Source organism: Choloepus didactylus, chromosome 10, assembly GCF_015220235.1.
Source record: "Choloepus didactylus isolate mChoDid1 chromosome 10, mChoDid1.pri, whole genome shotgun sequence".
Lineage (NCBI taxonomy): Eukaryota > Metazoa > Chordata > Mammalia > Pilosa > Megalonychidae > Choloepus > Choloepus didactylus.
This window is the reverse complement of record NC_051316.1, coordinates 46,903,130-46,926,836: the sequence shown is the minus strand read 5'-3', so window position 1 is coordinate 46,926,836 and position 23,707 is coordinate 46,903,130. Positions and strand designations below refer to the sequence as shown.

The window sequence follows — 23,707 nt, the reverse complement described above, 5'->3', positions numbered from 1 at the left end:
ATAATGGCATTTGGGGGGACATAATACATTCAAACTGGCACAAACTACTAAAAGGAGTTCTGCTAGCTGAAAAGAAAAGACAGAAGAGAGAGGCCTGGAGGAGGGTACAGAAATGATGAGTATTAGTAAGGGTAATTAGAAGGACAAAAAGAAAAAAATAGATCTGACAAATAAAAGCCAATGGATAAAATGGCTGAAGTAAGTACTGCCTTAAAGTAATAACACTGAATGCTAAGGGATTAAATTCTCCAATCAAAAGACAAAGATTGGCAGAATGGATAAAAAATAAATTCATCTAAAATGATTCTTACAAGAGATGATACAAATAGGTTGAAAGTGAAAGGATGGAAAAAGATATTCCATGCAAGCAGTAACCAAAAAAAGCTGGGGTAAGCTATACTAATATCAGACAACATAGACTTTAAATGCAAAAATGTTTTAAGAGATAAAGAAGGACACTATATATTAATAAAATGGGCAATTCACCAAGAAGAAATAACAATCAAATATGCCTGCACCTAATCAAGGTGACCAACATATATGAGGCAAACACTGGCAAAACTGAAGGGAGAAATAGATGTCTCTACAATAATAATGGAAGACTTCAACACACTACTCTTCAACAGAACATCTAAACAGAGGATTAATAAGGAAACAGAACATAAATTATATGATAAATGAACTAGACCTAACATATATGTATATATTAACACTGCATTCCCCAAAAGCACGATATATATTCTTCTCATGAAAATATTGTCCAAGCTAGACCATATGTATGGGCATAAAACATGTCTTAATACATTTAAAAGACTGAAAATACACAAAGCACTTTCTCTGAACATAATGGAATGAAGCTGGAAATAAATCACAAATGGAGAACTGGAAAAGGCACAAATATATGGAAGTTAAACAGCATGCTCTTAATTAGTGGGTCAAAGAAGAAATTGAAAGAGAAATCAGTAAATATCTTGAGATGAATGAAAACAAGAACACAACATATCAAAATGTATGGTATGCATTGAAAACAGTTCTGAGAGGGAAATTTATAGCTCTAAATGCCTACAATAAAAAGGAAGAAATAGCTAAAACCAAGGAACTAACTGAACAACTGGAGAAAGAATAGCAAACTAATCCCAAAGTGAGCAGAAGGAAAGAAGCAACAAAGATTAGAGTAGAAATAAATGAAAGGGAGAATAAAAACAGAATCAATAAAACCAAAATGTGGTTCTTTGAGAAGATCAATAAAATCTACAAACCTATAGGTAGACTGACAGACAATGCAAATAAATAAAATCAGAAATACAGGGGGCATTACCATAGATCCTGAAGAAATAAAAAGCATCTTAAGAGGATACTATGAACAACTGTATGCCAACAAACTAGACAACTTAGATGAAATGGACAAATTCCTGGAAACACATGAAAAACCTACACTGACTCCAGAAGAAATAGAAGACTTCAACAAACCAATGACAAGAAAAGAGAATGAATCAGTCATCAAAAAGCCTACCAACAAAAAAAAAAGCCCACAACCAGATGGCTTCACAGGCAAATTTTACCAAGATTTCCAAGAAGAATGAATACCATTCCTGGTCAAACTCTTCCAAAAAACTGAAGATGGAACACTACCTCATTCTATGAAGCCAATATCCCCTTAATACCAAAGCCTGATAAAGATACTTCAAGAAAAGAAAACTACAGACCAGTCTCTAATGAATGTACATGCAAAAATCCTCAACAAAATACTTGCAAATGAACTCCAACAGCACATTAAAAGAATGATACACCATGACCAAGTGAGTTTTATTCCAGGTATGCAAGGGTGTTGTGGTTGTATGAATTTGTCATATACCCCAGAAAAACTGTGTTCTCTAGTTTAATCCATTCCTGTGGGTGCAGACCTATTGTAGGTGGGACCTTTTGATCAGGTTATTTCCATTGAGGCCTGTCCCAGGGTATGTCTTATTGGAGTTGGAGTCCTTTATAAGATGATAAAAGTCACAGAGAAGCTAAGAGATGGAATTCAAAGAAGCACACAGAAAAAGGCACAGAAGCTGAGAGGGGAAGTCACAGACAAGAGACACCAGAAGTTGAGAGCAAGGAAATCTGGGAGAGAAGGACCAGCAGACACCAGCCAGGTGACAGAGGTGTCCTGGATGCCAGCAGCCCATCTTCAGAATCCAGGTATCATCCTGTTGATGACTTGAGTTAGGACATTTTCACAGCCTAAGAACTGTAAATTGTAAGTTAATAAATCCCCACTGTAAAAGCCAACCCATTTCTGGTGTACTGCATTTCAGCAGCTTTAGCAAACTAAAACAGGTGGTTCAACATAAGAAAATCAATTAATGTAATATATCACATTAACAAATCAAAAGGGGGAAAAAAACATATGAGCATCTTGAATGATATGAAAAAAGGCATTGATGAAATTCAACATCCTTTCATGATAAAAACTTCCTCAACATGGTAAAGGGCATATATGAAAAACCCATAGCTAACATACTCAACAGTGAGACACTGAAAGTTTACTCTCTAAGATTGGGAACAAGACAAGGATGCCCACTGTCACCACTGTTATTCAAAACCATGCTAGAAGTTCTAGCTAGAGCAATTAGGCAAGACAAAGAAACAAAAGGCATCCAAATTGTAAAGGAAGAAGTAAAACTTTCACTATTTGCAGATGACATGCAGAAAACCAGGACAAAGCTATGTGAGCAAATAAACAAGTTCAGAAAAGTGGCAGGATCCAAGATCAACAAGCAAAAATCAATGGTGATTCTATGCAATCCTAGTAATGAGCTATCCAAGGAGGAAATCAAGAAAAAAATTCTATTTACAATAGCAACTAAAAGAAGCAAATATCTAGGAATAAACTTAAATACAGATGTAAAGGACTTGAACACAGAAAACTTAAAAACATTGCTAAAAGAAATCAAAGAACTAAATAAACAGAAAGACATTCCATGTTCATGGATCGGAAGGCTAAATGTCATTAAGATGTCAATTCTACCCTAATGGATCTAGAGATTCAATGCAATACCAATCAAAATTCCAACAGCCTACTTTGCAGAAATGGAAAAGCTAATTATCAAATTTATTTGGAAGGGTAAGGAGCCTCACATAGCCAAAAATATCTTGAAAAAGAAAAATGGAGTGGGAGGTATCACATTTTCTGATTTTAAAGCATATTATAAAGCCACAGTGGTCAAAACAGCATGGCACTGGCATAAAGATAGACGTATCAATTAATGGAGTCAAATTGAGAGTTCAGAAATAGACCCTGAGACCTATGGGTAATTGATTTTTGACAAGGTTCTCAAGTCCACTCAACTGGGACAGAACAGTCTCTTCAATAAATGGTGTTTAGAGAACTTGATATCCACAACCAATAGAATGAAAGAGGACCCCCTCTCACACCCCTATACAAAAATTAACTCAAAATGGATCAAAGACCTAAATATAAGAACCAGTACTATAAAACTCTCAGAAGAAAATGTAGGGAACATCTTCAAGAACTAGTGATCCACAATAATTTCTTAGACTTTATACTCAAAGTACAAGCAACGAAAGAAAAAAATAGATAAATGGGAACTCCTCAAAACTGAATACTTCTGTGCTTCAAAGGACTTTATCAAAAGAGTGAAAAGGCAACTGACTCAATGGGGGAAAATATTTGGAAACCACATATCTGATAAAGGTTTGATATCCAGAATATACAAAGAAATTTTACAACTCAACAGTAAAAAGACAACCCAATTACAAAATGGGCAAAAGACATGAATAGACATTTTTCCAAAGAGGAAAAAAGGATGGCTAAAAGCACATGCAAAGATGCTCAGTTTCACTAGCTATTAGGGGAATGCAAATCAAAACCACAATGAGATATCTTCTTACTCCTACTAGAATGGCTGCTAATAAACAAACAGGAAATTACAGGTGTTGGAGAGGAGGATGCTGGGGGGAATGTAAAATGGTATAGCTGCTATGGAGATGGTTTGGTGGTTCCTCAGGAAACTAAGTATCAAGTTGCCTTACAACCTGGCAATCCCGCTACTCGGTATATATACCCAGCAGATCTGAAATCAGGGACATGAACAGACATTTGCACACCAATGTTCACAGCAGCATTATTCACAGTAGCAAAAAGAAAACAAGCCAAATGTCTGTCAACAGATGAATGGATAAACAAAATGTGGTGTGCGTGTGTGTGTGTATAAATATATATGATGGAATATTATTCAGCAGTAAGAAGGAATGAAGTCCTGATGCATGCAACATGGATGAACCTTGAAGGTATCATGTTAACTGAAATAAGTCAGACACAAGAGGACAAATATTGTATGATCTCACTAATATGAGCTAATCATAATATGTAAACTCATAGACATAAAATATGGAATACAGGGTACCAGGATATAGAATGAGGCTAAAGAATGGGGAGCTGTTGCTTATATGTGTAGAATGTTTAACTAGGTTTAACTTAAACATCTGGAAATGGTTTGAGGTGATGGTAGCATGTTAATCTGAGAATAATTACAGTACTGAATGGTGTGTGAATGTGATGGAAAAGGGGAAGTTTAGAGTCATGTACATCACCAGAAGGAAATTTGGAGATTAAAACATGGTGGACAATAACTATGATTAACTATACAAATATAAAAAAGGTCTTTTGTAAACTAGAACAAATGTACCACACTAATGCAAGGAGTTAATAATATAGGGGTTTATGGAAAAAAATGTACCTATTGTGAACTGTGGACTATAAAACAGTAATATTCTACAGTGCATTTAACACCAATACTATGGGTTAATAATGAGGGTGGATAAAGGGTATGGAAGGATTTGGGTTTTATTTATTTCTTTTCTGGAGCAATGAAAATGTTCTAAAATTGATCATGGGGATGCATGTACAACTATGTGATGATAGTGTGAGCCATTGATTGTATACTTCAGATGGATTGTATGGTGTATGAATATATCTCAATAAAATTGGATTAGAGAAAAAAAAGTAAGTCAGCCCTGAAATAAAGGTCCATCTTCCAGGTATGCCCCAGACAGCCTGCCTCACCTCAACTCTTTTTTTGTTGAGGTGAAGTTTGCATAACATAAAACTAACAACTCAGAAGTGTGCAATTGAGTGGCATTTAGTAAATTTACAATGCTGTGCTTCAGTGAACTCTTTCTAGTTGGATGGTACAGACTGAATGGCTTAAAGCAGGTACTTTCCAATCCTCTTCAAGTCTTGGCACACAGAGAAAAGTTTTTTGGTACACTGGGTTAAACAGACCACACTGTGTGCGGCTGAGGCTCTGGCTGCCTCAGCCCTGCTTCCTGCTTGGAGAGTTGAGGAAGGGGATGTCTCAGCACTTCCTGCAGGACTTGCCTAACTGGACTTCCATCTAACAAATCCAGCTGGCTGGGAAGCTGCTTAAGGTTGGTCATAATCCCTGTCCTCTAAAGGGCTAGGGTGAGGGGGAGAAATTGTTCCTAAAAGACAGTACAGCAGGTTGAATAAAGCAACCTTTCCTCCAGAAGAGAGCTGCCCCCAGAGGAGGGACAGGGATTCAGAGAAAAGGTAGATGCTATTCTACCCAAGTCCACAGCATCTCCTAGAGACATCATTTGGATTAATTTATAAATGGATCCAGGTTGTGCTGTCTAAGGGTGAAGTGGAAAGGCCTGGGGAGAATAGCATGGAAGGTGGCTTTTTTTCCTCTTTAGTGTATATATAGAGATCTGCAAGTTTCACAGACATTGGTGATTGTCACTCCTTGACTGGTCTGTAAAATACCTCTCTGTGAAAGGTCAGGACTTAGATTTCACATTTTATAAATGAGGATAAGAACACAGACATGGACATGAAAGCTGCCTTGTCCAGGGCTCTAAGGAGTCAGGACTGGGTCTGTGAATTACTTCCTCATGCCTTCTACCTCCCTCACAAGCACCTTGCTGAACACAGAGGTGAAGTATGTATTAAACAACTTCAAGGCAAATAGAATTGTGGCGGTAGTGCAACTTGCTTCTCTAGTGGCAGGAGTGCCCAAAAAACCTTTTGCTTCTAAGTAAGATGGTATGCTTTATGTTGAGGGATAGATAGGGGCTAGTTTTTTCTGGCTATCTGGCTTTATTATGCTTGGCTAGTACTGATAAGACTAGTAGTTCTCCAAGCATGGTCCCCGGAGTAGAAGGATCAGCATCCTTGTGAGAAATGCTGGCTCCTTCCCAGACCTAAATCAGAAACTCCAGGAGTGGGGCCAGCAATCTGTATTAATAAAGCCATCCATGTGATTCATATGCACACTTAATTTTTAGATCAACCTTTGTGGACTCTCAGCACAAAGCAATTAACACATCTGCACCCAGGGGACTTAACTTCTGTAAGGAATGATTACACTGAAAGATGTCACTTCACTACTTCTACTTGTGACCAGTGTGTTCACTGAGAGCAGAGGCCAGCAGGGTTGGGGTGGAGGATGGCTGTGAGAGAGGTTGTTGGCTCAGTCACTACACAGCCCAGTCTCCAATCAGCCATCTGCATGTCTGTACCATATGCAAGCACCCAAGTGTTGCTGTCACCCCAAAACCTCATTCTACCTATGAACCACAACAATAGCAACTACCTGCCATTGAAGAGTGACCCTTGCCAAGCACTGACTCTGGAGACTTACAGGAGTTGTCTCATTTAATCTCCTTGACAAACTAGTTGCTGGAATTATACCCATTTTATAGAAGAGGAAACTGAGGCCAAGAGCTGTTAAGCAACTTGCCCAAATTCACATGCAAGATTCAATCACGGGTCTATCCAAATTTAAAAACCACACTTCGTCTCCTACACAATAATCACTCACATCTACACAAGAGTGTGTGGGCCATTCGAGAATAAGACTTGCTCAACACAAAAGTCAACGAGAGCAAAGAAATCCCCCGGATCTTTTATTCCAGCTTTGAGTTGGGGCCACGATTTTAGTTCACCTTTTTACATGCCGAGAGTTCTTCCATGCTCGTGGGCCTCATATTCCCCCCTGGCTTTTCCACTGCCTTTTAAATGCTTCTAGTTGTGCTCTTAATGGGTGAATTTTGATGGGATTCAATTTAATTTCACCACCTCTAGTGTCTCTGCCTATTTCCTGAGAGTTCTGACTTGTTCTGTTTTGGGGGAGATCTGAGCTCCCCCAGTGTCTATAATTTGGTTTATTGCTTGTCAACATGCAGCAGTTATCAGCTCCTCTTGGTGGTTTTGGAGCATCTCTGGGAAACTGAGGTTCAGGAAGTGATGCTTTTAAAGTGGAGCAAAGGAATGAGCTGACTACGAATTTCCTTGGGTAAATGAAAGTGTGTGAAGATTCAGGCCTTCCACACAACAGCAGGACCTGCCATCCACGTAAGATCCCTGATTTGTACCTCATTGGGAGACACTGGCTTTTTGCTCCAAACAGCAGACTGGCATGGGATGGGCAAGAGGGTTCTGTTGGTGCCAGAAGCCGTTGACTCAGGTTTTGTTTCTGCTACCGCAAGAGGTGGGCTTTTGGGTCCTTTGCTCCACGTTCCCCCACCTCAATTTTCTCATCTCATAACAAATGGTGAAACTCACCAAAGTCCCTTCCAGTTCCAACAGTCCATGATTTTACCCCTTTTCATATTTTTTCCCCTACATATCTTACCTGAAACACCAAATCTCAACCATTACACTGAAAAATACATATTCCTAAAATTTAAAATAGGCTTCTTTTTTGGAAGAGAGGGGGCAGGTCAAACATCACACATGCATATATTTCTCCTGGAGTGTTCTTGCATTCTCATTCATTTAATCAATTTTATTGACCACTAGCTATATGCCAAGCTATGTGTTAGGCACTGGGATTCAGCAGCGAGAAGGCCCTCTACCTGGCCTCCAAGAGCTCTTGGGAACACTGGACAATATAGCCTATCAGTGCAAAGTGTGGGGCACATGGCAAGACAGCCTCAGTGGGCTTCAGTCCTTTACCTCTCTCAATAATCACACACCGTGAGACCAAGAATTTGTGAGAAACAAGGGCTGAGAATACTGAAGGCAGGGAGCACATCATTAGAATCACAAACCTTCAAGTTAAAACATTTGCTTTAAATGTTTACACTTAATAAACATAAGGATTATTTAGGCATGCTGATGCAATACAGAAAAACCTCTCACTGAAAAGCAAAAGACACAAAGCCTCTCCCTGAAAAACAAAGAGAATGACTCATTTTCCTCAATGTTGCCTTAAAAATTCACATTGCACTTGTGGGTTCTTTCCTTTTACGTGAATTAAGATGCCCGAGTTGCACCTCAATGAAAGAATTTCTAGACTGGAGAAGTCACAACTTGGAATAACCAGACCATGCATTTGCCCTGCCATTCCTAATCAATGTCTCAAGTTGGGTCCTATTAACTTGGATTTCTGAGCTGCCATTTTATTGGCAGTGCCAATTAAATAAATGGTCGTTGTGTTCCCATGACAACGGAAGAATGGTGCAGCAAATTAAGAAATATGGTGGGAGGGGGAGGCCAGGGAAAAAGGGAGGGAAGAGGAGAGAAGCCAGGATGGTCTCTATAGCAACAGGAGCAAAGCCAGATAATCCTGTGGAAGGAAAGGGAACCTGTCTTCTAGTTTAAAAAAAATAAAAATAAAATAAAAAAATTTCCAGAAGGCAGGGCATGGAGAAAATGGCATGGACGGATGTAAACTGCTAACATAACTCTTCCTACCAATGATTCTGCTTTAGGAATTATGACAGGAGAAGAGCTAGGAAAAAAAAAGCAATTAAAAGAATTCTATAATTAGGGGAAAAGGTCAACATTCTTATAAACTGGTAAGACACAGAATATAGGATTTAAACCACTGCAGCTCAAAGTGTGGCCCCCAGACTGGTAATGACATCACTGTGGGATATGCTGAAAATGCAGAATTTCAGGCCCTATCCTAGCCAGCTGAATCAAAATCTGCATCTTAAAAAGATCCCTAGGTGACTCAAACCAAAGTTTGAGAAGCACTGATTTGTCAGGCTGAGATTTGCTTGTTAAATCATCCTAAAAAGCACTGGCACCACTGAAAGAAGCCATAGGAAGCCCTTTACCTGCAGCGGCTCCAGGGGGTAGGGAAGTGTGAGCATCTGACTCAGGGCAGGCAAAGAGGGGGTGTATTGTTTGTAAAGAATTTAAGAAAAACATACAGAAAACATCTAAACATCTACAGATGCTGTTGTGGAAGAGAAAAGGCCAAGCAACCAGCAAGTACCAATGTGTTTGATAGACTAATCATAGATCTATCTTTTCTAAGAGGAAAACCTAATTCCTTCCCCTCAATTACTCATATTTAATATTCCTTTAAGGAGATTTTTTTCTTAGTTTTATGAAATAATCCTAATTCTAGTCAAACAAGAAATAATTACGTTCAGGTATTTAAAAAAAGGAGCACTCGGATTCTAACAGACTTTCCTTCTCCTCATGGAGCTGGCATATATGGATGGCATTATGTGGTCTCTGGGGGAGTAAAAACTCACCTGGATCACAGCCACCGTCACTGTAAAGGAAAAACTGCTCTCTGATTGGCAGCATTTCTGTGGTTTGTAATGTGATGGCAAAATTATCTCAAGTACATTTGGTTGTTTGTCAGTGATTGTCTGGATTGTGTTGAGGAAAATTCTTTTGAGGCTGAGTCTGTGTTTGGAGAGAGTGCTTTGATGGATTAGTGATGTCTGCTATGGGCATGGCAACAGCAGTGACATGTGTGAGCCAAACAGATGGTCCCTGATCCAAAAACAATTTTGGGGAGAAATTTGTAAATTGTCCCTTGATGGCAGGCTACTTGAGTGCAAAGTCCCTGTCTTTTTGTATTTGTGTCTTCCTTGGTGCCTGACACTTAGGATATAGTCATAAATATTATGATGTAAATTGTAGCCATACTTATGCTGCATTTCTGGTCTGCGATATAAGCTAATTTTCCCCATGTCCAAGTACCTTAATAATGCTCTGGCAGGTAGACAGAGGCAGGCCCACCAGGCTGGTACCATTAATGGACATAATCTGATCCCCAATATTCAGCTTCCCTGATTTCTCTGCAGGGCCTCCATGCATCATATTGGCTATGATCACGGTGGGTAAGATGGATCCCCAGCCGGACTCCACAATAACCACACCCAGAATTTCTCCTTTCTGCTTCTCTATGAAAACCTGAAAGGAGAAAAACAAAAATTAGAAAGCCCAAGTCAGCAACCATTCAAAGTAGTGATAGAAATCAAAACATTTCCCCTCTTCCTGTGTTTACCAAAAAGGGAAGATACTTTCTCTGATGACTCCAATCCAAAAGGATCCCTCACTCCTCTGTAATCCATGGCTTTTGGAGTTTGTATGAAACAATTTAACCAGGCCCGTACCTTTGTAATTCTCTCTTGTTACACAAAAGTGATATTACCTTGGCAGTACAACCATGAGAGGCCCAGGTTTTAAAATTTCTGCAGCCCCCAATGGCAGAGGAAAGGGACTTGGTTGGTGGTAGCTTTGATGGTGTGTTATGGTTTCTGGAAATAGCTTTTGGATTCTGTGTACAGGTTCCCCCATCCCATAGTGCTTCACAAACTCTCTCCAACATTTAACATTCTTGAGTTAAAAATAAATGTTACAGAAACACTTCTCTGCAAGGAGAAAGCTGGGGAAAAAGGAAGAAAATGATGCTAAAGTGAACACAATTCCAAAAGTTTCAGACATGCATAAATTTTTTTACTTGACTGGCAGGCAAAGAGGATGGGAATGAGTTTGGATACCTAGAGTCTGGTATGGTTTGCAGAGATGCCACAAAGGAGTAAGCATCCAACAGAGCATGCATATTTATTTATTCATTTTCATGAGTATATGTATGCTCAAATATATACCATAGTGGCTGCTATTGGTAGCTGCTAAAATCCCCTTCATTGACTGATGCTCCCTTCCCCCTGCTGCTGAAGCTTACAGCTGGCCCCTTCCCTAAAGACCCCCCCCCCCCCCGCCTCCCCTGACCATTGACAGATTGACATAGCGTACAAAAGCTTGTCAGCTTTCTTGCCTCAAGGTGGGGCAACTCTGTGCTGCAATTTTTGCCCCAGAGTTTCTTGTTGGATTAGACTGAAGCTCATCTCCAGTTGAGGCCACATTCTTCCATAGCATCCTCCTCCATCCTGCTTCCCATGCTCCTTTTTTTCTTGAGTGCACTCAAATAAATCAAATAAATCATTTGAACAGTAATCCTTGCCTCAGGCTCTGCTTCTAGGGAATCTGACCTAAGACACCTAACATATGCTAGAGGATAAGATGACCACTTTCTCATTAAAGGTTCCTTTTACCCATTAGACAAAATCCAAACCCCTCTGCTGGACTTTCCAGCTTTCTAGTTCTGACCCAAACCTCCTTTCCTGCACACACTCTGCTCTAGCCAAGCTGTCTCATTCTTGGTTTGCCAAACAAATCTTGAGATTTCTGACCTTCCTGCCTCTGCACTTTATGTTAGCCCAGCCTTTGCATTTCCCTACACTTTCCAAATAAAACCCAGCCTTCCAAATTGGCTCACACAGCCTTGTTTTCCTCCAGATACTCCTGGACAGCTCAATTTGAAACATTCAGGCCATCTCTGGAGGAAATCTGTAGTCTGCTCCAGTCTCTGAAGTGCAGTTAATTAGTGCTTGTACTTGGCACCCTCACTTAACTTTCTCGGTACCCTTACCTAGGCTGTGGGATTCACAGGGGCAGAGTTACAGTCCTATATATGCCTCTGAAAGCCACCAAAGCTTAGCCCAGGATTCCCACAAGCAGAGGATGCTGTGACCCACTGTCTTTTCACAGTGTTTAATAATAGGGCCTCACAAGAGAGCCACTGATGGCCATAAACCCCTTAGCAATGTCCCCCAAACTCTACACTCTTTGCCCTGTGCTGCTCTGCCTTCACTTCCACAGCAGGGCTGTCCAGCTCTCCTCCAGTGCTCCTGCCCAGCTGACCCAACCTGGAACACAGTTTCAGGGAAGTACCTACATCTTTGCAGTTTTCAGACTTGGAGAAGTGGATCAGGTCATCGTTGTACATGTCCTGTGTATTGAGTAGGTCACTATATTCCTTCTGGCTGAGATCTTCAGGGTTAATCCCGTTGGCCCTGAGGAATTCCTGGTACGCCACACTAAATGCCTGCCCAATGGACTGTGCAATCAGCTGGGCCTAGAATAGCAGAGATGGAAAAGGGAGGTCAGTAGGGCAGCACTGTTGGTGGACAGCCTGGTGCACTTTCCCTTCAGGACTATGAGGCCTAGACATCAGCCAGACTAGGGGTTTCTACATGGGGCATTAATGCCCAGCAGGGGCCATTTTTTAAACCAGTGGGGACATTTTAGGTTATGACAATGATAGGAGGCAGTGACAGGCATCCAGTGGACAGACGAGATGCTGGATATTCTTGCCATGCAAAGATCAGTCCTACACAATGATGAGTGTTCTACATGCTGCACAATTTTCAAGGATCCCACTAGATTGTCCTGTAGATGTAACACCTATCTCTAATGACCTGAGTCTAGGATGCAAGCCTAATTTATAAATAAATACTTTAATTGCATGGCTCTAATATACAACGAACATTCTAAAAATACAGCTACTGGGTAAATTGAGGGAAAATGATATTTTGTCCATAACAGGAAAATCACCACCACCAACTCTCTGTGTGGTATCTGATTTGCCAGTAAATCCCATAGGGGTCAGCTTGCACTTTACTGTCATGCATCGTGATTCTCTGTGTGTGTATATGTGTGTATACTTAGCCTTCAATTTTAAGTGTGAAATAGGCTGTGTTGACAATATTCAATGGACTATTATGTTCTCTTATATCCAAACTCTTTGTAGGTGCAAGCATCTGATTACTTCATTATGTCTTCTGGTATGGTTGGGCCCAAGCTTGTACATACTGGAATAAGCACAATTTTATTTTAGCTTGATTTCCTTTTATCTCTCCTTTATAGTATATTTATGGCAGTACTTTATTTATGGAGAATTTCAAAAGGGGAGGTTATGCTATCTGTGAAATTCATTTCAGGATTTGATAACACCTCCCTGCATTAATTAACCAACGTCATTAACTAGAATGGCCAACAGCAACTGAGCACTTCCTTTGTGCTCAGGCTGCATTACATGCTTTACAGGAACCACTGCATTTAATCCTTACATCAGTTCTATGACTGTTATCTACAATCCTTTATCCAAAACTCTTGAGGTTGTGTTTTGGACTTCAGAATTTTCAGATTTTAGAAAAGTAACAGGGTACATATACCATAAATTATATAATAACCCCTTTAGTACCTGGGTAAGCACTCTATACATGAACACAGTAATATTTCTGCAGTAAAATGTATAAGATTCACAGTAAGCTGGACAAATACTATAAACTGCTTCACAGGCAGTTCAGGTTAGGTTTTTCTGCCAAATGATTACATTAAAAACACAAAAACTTTTGTTTCCCAGCGCTTTTTAGACTTTGGAATTATGGATCTGTAATATTATTCCCATTACACGGATCGGGATCTCTGGATAGGTGAGGCGAGGGGCTGAATCTGGCAGCCTGACTCCAGTGCCCACCCCCTCCTGTCTACTGCACAGCATTGCTTCTCTGTAAGATTCTAACAGCAGGGAAACAAAACACAACCCAAAACTCCAGGGCAATGTTTTTAAAACACACATAATTTTAACCTCCATTTCTTCTCCTTTTCCTGCCGTCCCTAATTTTTGATAAAAGCAGCTAATTAACAGTGATGCCAGAACCTTCTGCATGGCTGGCCATGGGAAAAGAAATGCTTAACTTTTCTCACTCTGAGAATCTGGTGACTTTACATGCCAAGTCTTGTGAGTCACATCGAGAACCACTGGCCTGCATCCTGCTATAAAACTGGAAGGCAGTGAGGCATAGCTTCTGGCATCAGAGAGGCACTTGTAGATGAATTGAAAGATACATGGTTTGGATAATGGGTGGAGGACTTCCTGTCCATCACAGATGGACAAAGTTACTGAGATTTATGGACACTTGCCATGTGCTTTTAATGTGGTATCTACCTGATTAAGACACACAGTGGCCCAATGAGGGAGGCACTATCATTTTAGAGAAGGGAAAACTGAGGCTTAGTAGCCACACAGCAGGTATGTGGTAGAGGCAGGATTTTCTCCCAGCCCTCACCAGTTCTGGAGCCAACACTCTTTATCCATGCTCTACTGGAAGCAAAGAAGTAAGATTTCCAAGTCCACTTCTTTCCTAACTCTTGCTTCTCCATTCTTTCTTCTCTGTCTTCTTCCCTGCCAGACCAAAGGAACCCCAAAGAAAAGAAATCCCTCCTTACAAGCACCAAGGGGTTCTCGTGTCTGGGCAGAGGCAGAGGTAAGCAGAGCGATCTCTACCTTCTCACTGGCCTGCAGGACCCATGAGACTTAAAATTCTGACTTTTACATCTTTCAGAACTCTGCAAACTTCTAAAACTTATATCCCAGTTTGCTTTTTTTGGCCACATTTTAAAAGGAACATCAGGGAGAGTGACAGGAAGAGACAGTTCCAGCTTTCCACCTTCTCAGCAACCCTGTCATGGGGTGCTTTCTAGAAAACCAAACCAGCAAAGGACTGTAACAATAAGCTTAAGTATCTCTTCCTCTCTGAGGCTACAGCCACACTAGTTCTGTTCCCCCTGAGAAAAACAGGCTTGCCCCTGACTCCTAACTTCTTGGAGGAAGGCCATTTACTGCAGCTAGATGAACACTCTACTGGAGAAAAATGGCCTCTTTTAAGGAGTGCCAAGGCCTCCACAGGTAATTTTCTTTAAGTAGATAAGGACTTTATCAATATGAGAATAGAGCTTGTTTCACTGTGGCAGGCAGAAATTAGCACAGTTGACAGCACTGACACGGCCCTCTCATGGGTCTCTGAAGTTGATAGTCATCATGAGGATGCGGCCCCACCCCGAGAAGGGAGCTTCCAAGGCCTGCAGAGGCACAGGGCGGGTGGGCACATGGGAGCAGCTCAGGTGCTGATGTGGCTTGGAGCCTGGTAACCTTGCCAGCAGTTCTACCATCAGTTGTGGAACAACCTGCAAAGAATGATAGGCCACATCCCTGTTGTAAACTGACTGTCTCTGTTGACTTCATCTCCTGCAGAAATGGGGTTTATGACTTACTGGTTTTGTGACAGCAGGAGGAACTGGCTGTAAGTGCCCAGAGTAATACAGGAAAAAGATTCCTATCCTTTCAACTTACCTTTTTTCTCTTCCCAGAGGATAGGGGTGCTCTGCCATTTGGTGGGTGAGGGGCAGGGATGCTAATTCTCACAGGACAGTCCTGCACAACAAAGAATTGTCTCCCCCAAATGTCCTAGTGCCCAGGTGCTATCTATGCAGGCCCCTGTAGGACTGGCTGCCTTCTTCCCATTCTTCCCCTCATTCTGAGCTCTCCAGAGGCTTGGCCTCCTTGCCCTTCCTCAGACTCCATCAGCATGGCTCTGCTTCAGAGTCTTTGCACTTGCTGTCCTCATTCTCACTTTGTTGAGGTCTCTGCTCAAATGTCACCTCCTCAGAGAGGACTTTGTCGATCACCCTACCTGAAGTAGCCCCTATCCCTGTATCCCTTGACCATGTTTTATTTTTCCTTACAGCATTAATCAGTACCTAATTTTATGTTAAGTATTTATTTGTTTTCCATCTCTCCACAACCCTGATGATGGTTACCTTGTTTCTTTTATTCTAGCACTAGAACAATACTGGACACATGGTAGGTGATCAATAAATATATGTCTAATGTAACTAGACTTTGGAGAAATACAGAGAATCTGGCCACTCAGAAGGAAAGGAGAGCAAGCCACCCTTACGTCCTCAGACTCAAAAACGTGGCAGATCATCTTGTACTGCCTTTTTCCATCCTGGGAAGGGTGAGAGGCTTCCACGTTCTCCTGGGAGTTGGAGCGGGGCATTCGCCTGCGGGCCATCAGCACGACAATGTTCCCGATGTCAGCAATGTAGGAAATGGTCCTCAGAGGGTGGTCCATCATTGTCTCCTGGGGGCGGGAGGGAGAGGATGCTTAAGTCCAGCAGCATCTAATGACCCAAGAGAGTGTGTGCCATCCCACAGTCCAGCCAAGAGCAATCCATAAACAGGGTGAGGCCCGGGGGCGCACTGCAAAGACTCTGCTGGTATATTTATGTATATACTATTAAAGTACTTCACTCAGCTAATAACTGAGAAGAGGGAAGGTTTTGTGGCAAGTGAAATTTGGGAATAAGAAATTTCAATCATTTTACAATCAGTTTAATCTCTGCTGCAGAAGTTAAAAAAAAAGATTAAAAATCTACATGGATTTCTTTCCTTTTTTTCTCGCATGTATGGGTGTGAGGAGATTTTCAATAAAAATTCTCAAAAAATTAACCTATCCAAGTTAATGAATCCTCTGATAAGAATTTATGAGAATTTTAAACAAACAACATCCATGTTTTAGTTTTTGCTTAAGGTCCACCCAGCAGCCGGCACTGCAGACACAACCTTCTGGTTTGGATGGACTCTGCCCGGCAGCCACAGGCGCATCCCTGAGTCGCCATGTTGCTAAGCTTCCTTCTGGGAAAAGTGGGAGCTGGCTAATACCTGTGTGTCAGCATTCAGGACTTTGATTCTCTGGGTAGAAATGAAGAGATCCACCTCAGTCATTGGCTGAGATTCACCTTCAGGAGCCTAAGAGAAAAAAAAACAAAGAGAAGGCTTTACTAAATTACGCCAGTCCAGATCCATGGGAGGAGGGTTCGCTTACATACAGAGGCAAGACACAGTCACCAGAACAGCAATGCAGACTCCAGAATTAGACTGCCAAGGCTGAAGCCTCCACACAGAGAATGGACACATGGATGTGAGTTAGCATCTCCAGGTAACAGGGGAAAATGCAGAAGCCCCTTTGCTTCTTCCCCTAAAGCAGCAGTAACTCACTGCAGCAGGCTTGACTCCATGAATATTGACTGTGAATGGCCCTTTCTGCAAGGGATTCAGAGCCCAGCAGGCTGAAGGGATAAGAGCACCTAACTCACCTGAGGACCTTGGAGAAGTCACTTAGAATTTGTTCCTGCTTGAACTGATGAGGGACAAAGTTTATAGCAGGTGCAAACTAAGCCATTTGGATGCAGTTCTGGTAAGAGGGTCTTCATTGTTCACACAACCACCACAGCAACCACAGAAGCAGTAACCCACTCCAGAAACCACCCCATTAAGATCCCCGATGCCTCAAAGTCCCATGAGTAGTTCATAAGCACCTACAAGCTCCACAATGAGAAAAAGCACATCAGTCTGTTTAATTTAGGGCTTAACTCTGCACATGTGTGGTTATTAGCGAGTTTTCTTTTTTGCATCCAGCAATCTGACAAATCTACAAACCAAACATAGCTATAATTGAACAGACCCAAGTCCCTGCCACATCAGTCCTCCTGGATAGAAACTTTCACACTACTATATGATTCATTTAGCATCTCCAATCTGCTCCCTGTCATTACTCTGAAGTGAAATGACTAAATGAGCAACAGAAAATGGCCATTTTAGGCGACTAATTTTTGAGAAATGCTGGCTTATGGGGTGTTTGAAAAGAAATTTGAACAAAAACTTGCTGGATGCAGAAAACAAAAACACGAAAGAACAAAAAGGCAAAATGTAAATAAATGAAAAGAACAGGCATAACACCAAGCTGATGAAGTTGTTTGTACTGCACCTTCTTCCTGCTTTTGGCTAATTTCTGGGCCATCTGCTTAGCATGGAACAAACAGAGACAGGAGAATAGTTAGAAAAGATTTTGCAGAGACTCAAAGTCAAAAAGGGAATCGACAAACTAAAACCAATTAATGGTATATAGCATTTCTGTGGGAGGAGGACTGGCTTCCAAAAAAAATGTCCCACTCTAAAGACAACCAATTTCCTAATCCTGAATTTAGTAGGAGGCAGGAGCAGTGGGAAGAAGGAAGTGAAATATTGAAGTGCTTCTTATATCCAACTGCAACTGATGTTTTCAAAGAACCAACTTTTCACTCTGTTGATTTTCTTTACTGTATACTTGCTTTCTATTTCATTTGTTTCTGCCTACATCTTTATTATTTCCTTTTTTCTTCATTTTTGAATTTAGTTTGCTGTTTTTTTTTCTAGCTTCTCTAGAGGAAAACTTACATTATGGATTTTCAAATTTTTTTTCTTTTCTGATATAGTTAAATTTCCCTTTATGTACTGCTTTAGCTGCATCTCACAAATTTTGATGTGCTGCATTTTAATCATTGATCGGTTCAAAACATTTTCTAAGTACCGTTGTGAATTCCTCTATGAATCTTGGATTATTTAAAACTGTATTATTAATTTTAAAACATTTGGGGATTTTCTAGTTATCTTTTTGTTATTAATTTCTAAATAAATCCACTGTGGTCAGACAAAATACTCTGTATGACTTCAGTCTTTGAAATTAGCTGTGTGGCCCAGCACATGATCAACTTTAGTGAATGTTCTATGTGGACTTCGAAAGAATATGCCTTCCGATGTTGTTGGGAATGATTCACTATAAATGTCAATTAGGTCAATTAATTGGCTAACTGTATTATCTAAGTCTTCTATGTCCCGCTGTTTTTTTTTTTTACTTCTTGTTCTATCATTTATTGAGAGAGGTGTGTTAAGTTTCCTGCTGTTAATGTGGATTTGTTCATGTCTCCTTTTGGTTCTTTTTGGTTCTGTCAACTTTTTGTTACTATATTTTGTAGCTATGTTATTAAGTGCATACACATTTAAGATCATTATTTCTACCTGTTGAACAGACCCTTTTATTGTCATATGTCGCTCTTTATCTCTGGTAATACATCTTGCTTAAATTTCTGTAATATTAATACAGCCTATACTTAACTAGAAATGGATATAATATTTCCCCCTTTGCTCATAAGTAAAGATAGCATAGTTGTTAAGAGCAGAGACTTTGGAAATGGATTGTATAAAACTGAATCCTGGCTCTACCACCTACTAGTTGTGTGAGTCTGGGCAAGCCCCTTAACATCTCTGTGACTCAGTTTTCCTTATCTGCAAAATGGGGAAAAAATAATATCCAACTCATTGTTTTGAGGGTAAGAAAATATATACAAAGCACTTAGAATAGTGCCTGGTGTACCATAAGTGCTATATTTGTGTTGCTGCTCCAAGATTGTATCCACCCATGTCAGAACGCTGGGTTTTATCTTTTGATAAGGCTTTCTGTATATGTACAGATCCTATGTGAATCATGGTGAGTGAACAGCCAATCCATGGACACTGAGGTGTTGGGGGTGAAAGAACTGCACTCTCACATTTCTTGGTACTCACCTGGTTGAAAGCTCTTTTGGTCTCAGTAGTACATCTCTATTTCATTAATGACTACAAGGTAGTGCCTGCACTAACTCACTGTAGAGAAACTGGATGAGTCAGCTGTCCCAACACCAAATAGATACATCTCTAGTATACCCAGAAATCTAGGGCAACCCCACTGCTGTATACACACCCCATAGCTCTTACTGGTGGTCAGGAGTGGTCAGAAGTTCATGGTGAACAGTCTGCTCTGGAAAATCTGAAAGCAGAAACTGCAACTATTATCCTAACTGATGCACATTACAGTAGAAATATTTCAGCATCTGAGGAGGGGCCCTAATGATGATACACCACACCACTTCCTAACAGGACTCTGAGAGCCTCTGAAGAGGTTCTGACCTGCTTTGGTTATAATCTTCATAATAACTAATTGCTCTGAGACCTTAACGCTTGTTTTCTTCCTCTTCCTCTGAAATGATACGGCATTAATACAGGAATTTCTATTATTATTATTATTATAAATATCATTATTTTACCAAAACTTTTAAAAGCTGTTGGTCAAATTCTTCAATCCTCTAGGAAACTGGGACCTGAAAGGAAAGTTTATCCACCACCAATGGAATGAGCATATTCTATTTTTCAATGGAACTGGTGATGAGAAGGAGGATCCAAAAGGCAAACTGAGTTTCATGAAAGGTATTTTGAATTAATTTTTATGAAGTTAAAAATATTTTATGCACTTAGAGTAATACTGTCGTAAGTCACTTATGATATCCAAGTGCCCTGGAACAAAATTGAAAATTTGGACATAACATTGGAAATGCTGAGGGGGTCTGCAGCCAGAATGAGAACCTGGAATAGCAGAAGGAGGTCCATGAGAAACATGAGGCCAACATGCATCATAAAACAAGGAATGACAACATCCACTTAAATCCTCATGCTTCATGGGATTGATTATGGCTTACCACCCAGCTGGCTGTGGTGCAAAAGGCATAAGCTGTGGCGCCATCCATCCAGGCACTCAATCTACAAATGCGTGAGTGTTTACTGTTGTTAAATACTCTTGAGGTTAGTCATGTGGGGATCCTCCTGACTGTTCTATCTCTTCTTTCCCCAGCTAATAGCCTTCTAAGCGGTTCTCATATATCAGTGTAAAAGCCTTACAAGAACTCTGTGAGGTAGGCACTACATTCTCACCCTTCAGAAGAGGAAACTAAGGCACAGAGAGGTTAAATAACATGCCCAAGGTCACACAGATGGTTAGGGGCAGCACAGAAATTCAAATGCAGGCAGTCTGAACCAATATTTGTGTGACCTGGGGCAAGTTTCTCATCTATAAACTTCTCAGTTTGTCTGTAAAATAGGATAAATAATACCAGCCTCACAGGATTTTTTCCCTCCATTTTGAGGAGTGAGATAATGTATGCAGAGGGCCTGATTAAAATGTCAGTATCCTCTTTAGTGATTGCAGACTTCTTCAAATCAGATGGAAAGTGGCACGACTTAGACAAAGCTACAACGATAGAAATTTTAATTACACAATTAAATCGTAATTTTTGAAATTTAATGAAAATCTTAAGAGAATGGAAAAATCTGATCTTTTGGGACAGCTAGTAAAGACAGATAGAAATATTTGATAATGAATGCTCCTTAAAAAACTGTGTGGGCCAAAAAACATCTAAAAGTTATTCTGAGCTTCACCAATGTAGAGAGAACAGAGAAATATACACCAGATTCAGTGCAGACATGAAGCAGTCCCTGTGGCCCACGCAGGGTTTGGGGGCTCTCCCTGTCTTCTGACTGAAAAGCAGAGAATGAAGGGGGCATGAAGGTAGAATATAAGGATAGAGATCTAGTGGTCAGGAAGACAGACAAGGGAGCTGGCTGTACTGGCCTAAATTTTAGTTCTCTCTGGATGGGGTCAAGCACGATTCCCACACAGTGGGAGGGAAAGGGGTGCTTCTCCCTAGGGCAAGGTGAGGTACTGACAGCATGTAGGGTAAAGCTCTCTCTCTCTCTCCAGAATACTAGCAATAGAATATTGGCAGGTATCACATAGTAATAATGTATTCTGCGTTCAAATAATTATGGGAGCTGCTGGTTAAATAAGTCTCCTCAGTGCAGGGCTCTCAGAGCCTTTAAACAGGAAAACATGGTAAAAAATCCAAAACAAAGATCTATTTGGCAGTGTTTCTTGGGCTTATTTTCCAGTAGAGCTCTTGTGGAGACAGGTGCTTGGCTAGCCTGGAATGCTGCAGGGTACAGAGCATAGTTAGAGAAATGATGCTCTGTAAAGCTGACAGTGCACCTTTCACTAACGCAGCGGCTCTCAAACTATAGTGTGCCTCACAATCTCCTGGAAGGCTTCCTGAAATGCAGATTCTGGGGCCTCCCTCTGAGTTTCTGGTTCATTAGGTCTGGGGTCTGACCCAAGAATCTGCATTTCTAACAGGTTTCCAGATGATGCAGATGCTGCCGGTCCAGGAATCACACTTTGAGAACCACTGATCCAAAGCATTTCTGGGATATATAGGGGCTTCCTAGCAGGTTATTATTTATTCTCAAAAATGCTTATACTTAACAACAAAGGCAGAAAAGACCCCCAAAGATGAACATAAAAGCTTTAAAAAATGGTAGGAATGCCATTTAAAAATTATACTACTAAATTATATAGTATCATAGTGTTGTTACACTATAAATTATACTAATATTACATATACTATAATAAATGTTATCCTATTATAATAGTACAAGTATAATAATATTGTTTCATCAATTTTAACAACGATATCACATTAATACAAAGTGTTAATAATAGGGAAAACTGGGGGGGGGGGATACATCCATGATTTTTTTCTTTAAACTGACAACTTCTCTAATAAGAAATTAAAAAGAGCACAAGAAAATGAATAAAATAGCAGGAATGTAAAACGGTGCAGGTGCAGTGGAAAACAGTTTGGCAGTTCCTCTGAAAGTTAAACACAGAGCTATCATATGACCTGGCAATTCTACTCCTAGCTATATACCCAAAAGAATTGAAAGAAGGGACTCAAACAGATATGGTACACCAATGTTCACAGCAGTATTATTCACAACAGCCAAAAGATGCAAACAACCCAAGTGTCCATCAACAGATGAATGGATAAAAAAAATGTGGTATGTGCATACATGGAATATTATTTCAGCCATAAAAAAGGAATGAATTTCTGATACATGCTACAGCATGGGTGGACCTTGAAAACCACATGCTAAGTTGAAATAAGCTAGACACAAAAGGACAAATATTGTATGATTCCACTTATATGAAATATTTAGAATATGCAAATTCATAGAGACAGAAAGTTGGGTATAGGTTATCGGGGCTGAGAGGAGGGGGTAATGGGGAGTTATTGCTTAATGGGTAGAGAGTTTCTGTTTTGGGTGATGAAGAAGTTTTGGTAACAGATGGTGTTGATGGTAGCATCACATTGTGAATGTAAATTAATGCCACTGAATTGTACACTTAAAAAATGGTTAAAATAGCAAATTTTATGCTATATATACATTACCACAAAACATTAGCAGGTGCCTTCTAATTCTGCTGTGGCATTCAGACACTGCTTATTTCTTATATTTTGTATTATTATTACCCAAACAGTCTTCTTAGCTCCCTTATTAGACTCCAAGTTTCTCAAGATCAAGGATTGTGTGTTGGTTAATTTTTATTTCCTAAAATTCACAGAGTCTGCATATGGACAGTTTTCTTTCTGGGCCAAATTCTTTGCCTTCTTCTCACATTAAGCAAAAAAGTGCCTGGCCAAACCAGAGCTCCAAATTCTCTCTCCATTTGGCAAATGAATTTGTAAATTATTTGCTAAATTAAGAAAACATTAATTCTTAAAACCCCATGTGTAAATCCAATAAGCAGTTGGTTGGTGCTATGTAAGTGACAGACAACAAAATTAACAAACAGAACAGAAATTAAAGACTGTTGAAATGAAAACCTAAGCTTCAGGTTCAGTGTTTGCTCAGAGATAAAGTACCACAGATATCACTGTCACAGCAGGACATGCGGTGAGGTAGGTCTCACTCATATCCATGGGGTCAAACAAACAGTACAGGCAGAGGAAAGAGGGAAGGGCAAAACGGGTACCTTTGCAGGGAGGGAGAAGGAATCAGAAAAATGAAAGAGGGAAACTCTTCTACTTTTGTTTATGTTAAAGTAGGCAGCTTGTACATAAATGTAATGCTAAATGGATTTCAAAATAAATCCAAAGAGCTCTTCTTTTCCCCTTCCTTCTTTGATGGATGCTATAAAATCTGCAGCCTCACCATGCTCTGTGTCCTCTATGCTGAGCTGGCCTATGATAACATTCTCTCTTCAGGAA

At 40.3% G+C, this 23,707-nt stretch overlaps 1 protein-coding gene across 4 annotated transcripts in view; it reads right to left on the bottom strand.

Moving 5' to 3' along the window:
• The window catches only part of APBA1 (amyloid beta precursor protein binding family A member 1), a 242,624-nt gene that overhangs the window by 15,344 nt on the left and 203,573 nt on the right, over positions 1 to 23,707 (bottom strand). For 3 of the 4 annotated variants that reach the window (XM_037797984.1, XM_037797986.1, XM_037797985.1), the window contains exons 6-10: positions 17,743 to 17,775; positions 16,638 to 16,724; positions 15,871 to 16,056; positions 12,024 to 12,203; positions 9,983 to 10,195 (exon numbers count right to left, since the gene is read on the bottom strand). In XM_037797984.1, the coding sequence (XP_037653912.1) occupies positions 9,983 to 10,195; positions 12,024 to 12,203; positions 15,871 to 16,056; positions 16,638 to 16,724; positions 17,743 to 17,775 (699 nt within the window). The remainder of the gene's footprint in view (positions 1 to 9,982; positions 10,196 to 12,023; positions 12,204 to 15,870; positions 16,057 to 16,637; positions 16,725 to 17,742; positions 17,776 to 23,707) is intronic. The other variant, XM_037797987.1, reaches the window with a different exon arrangement.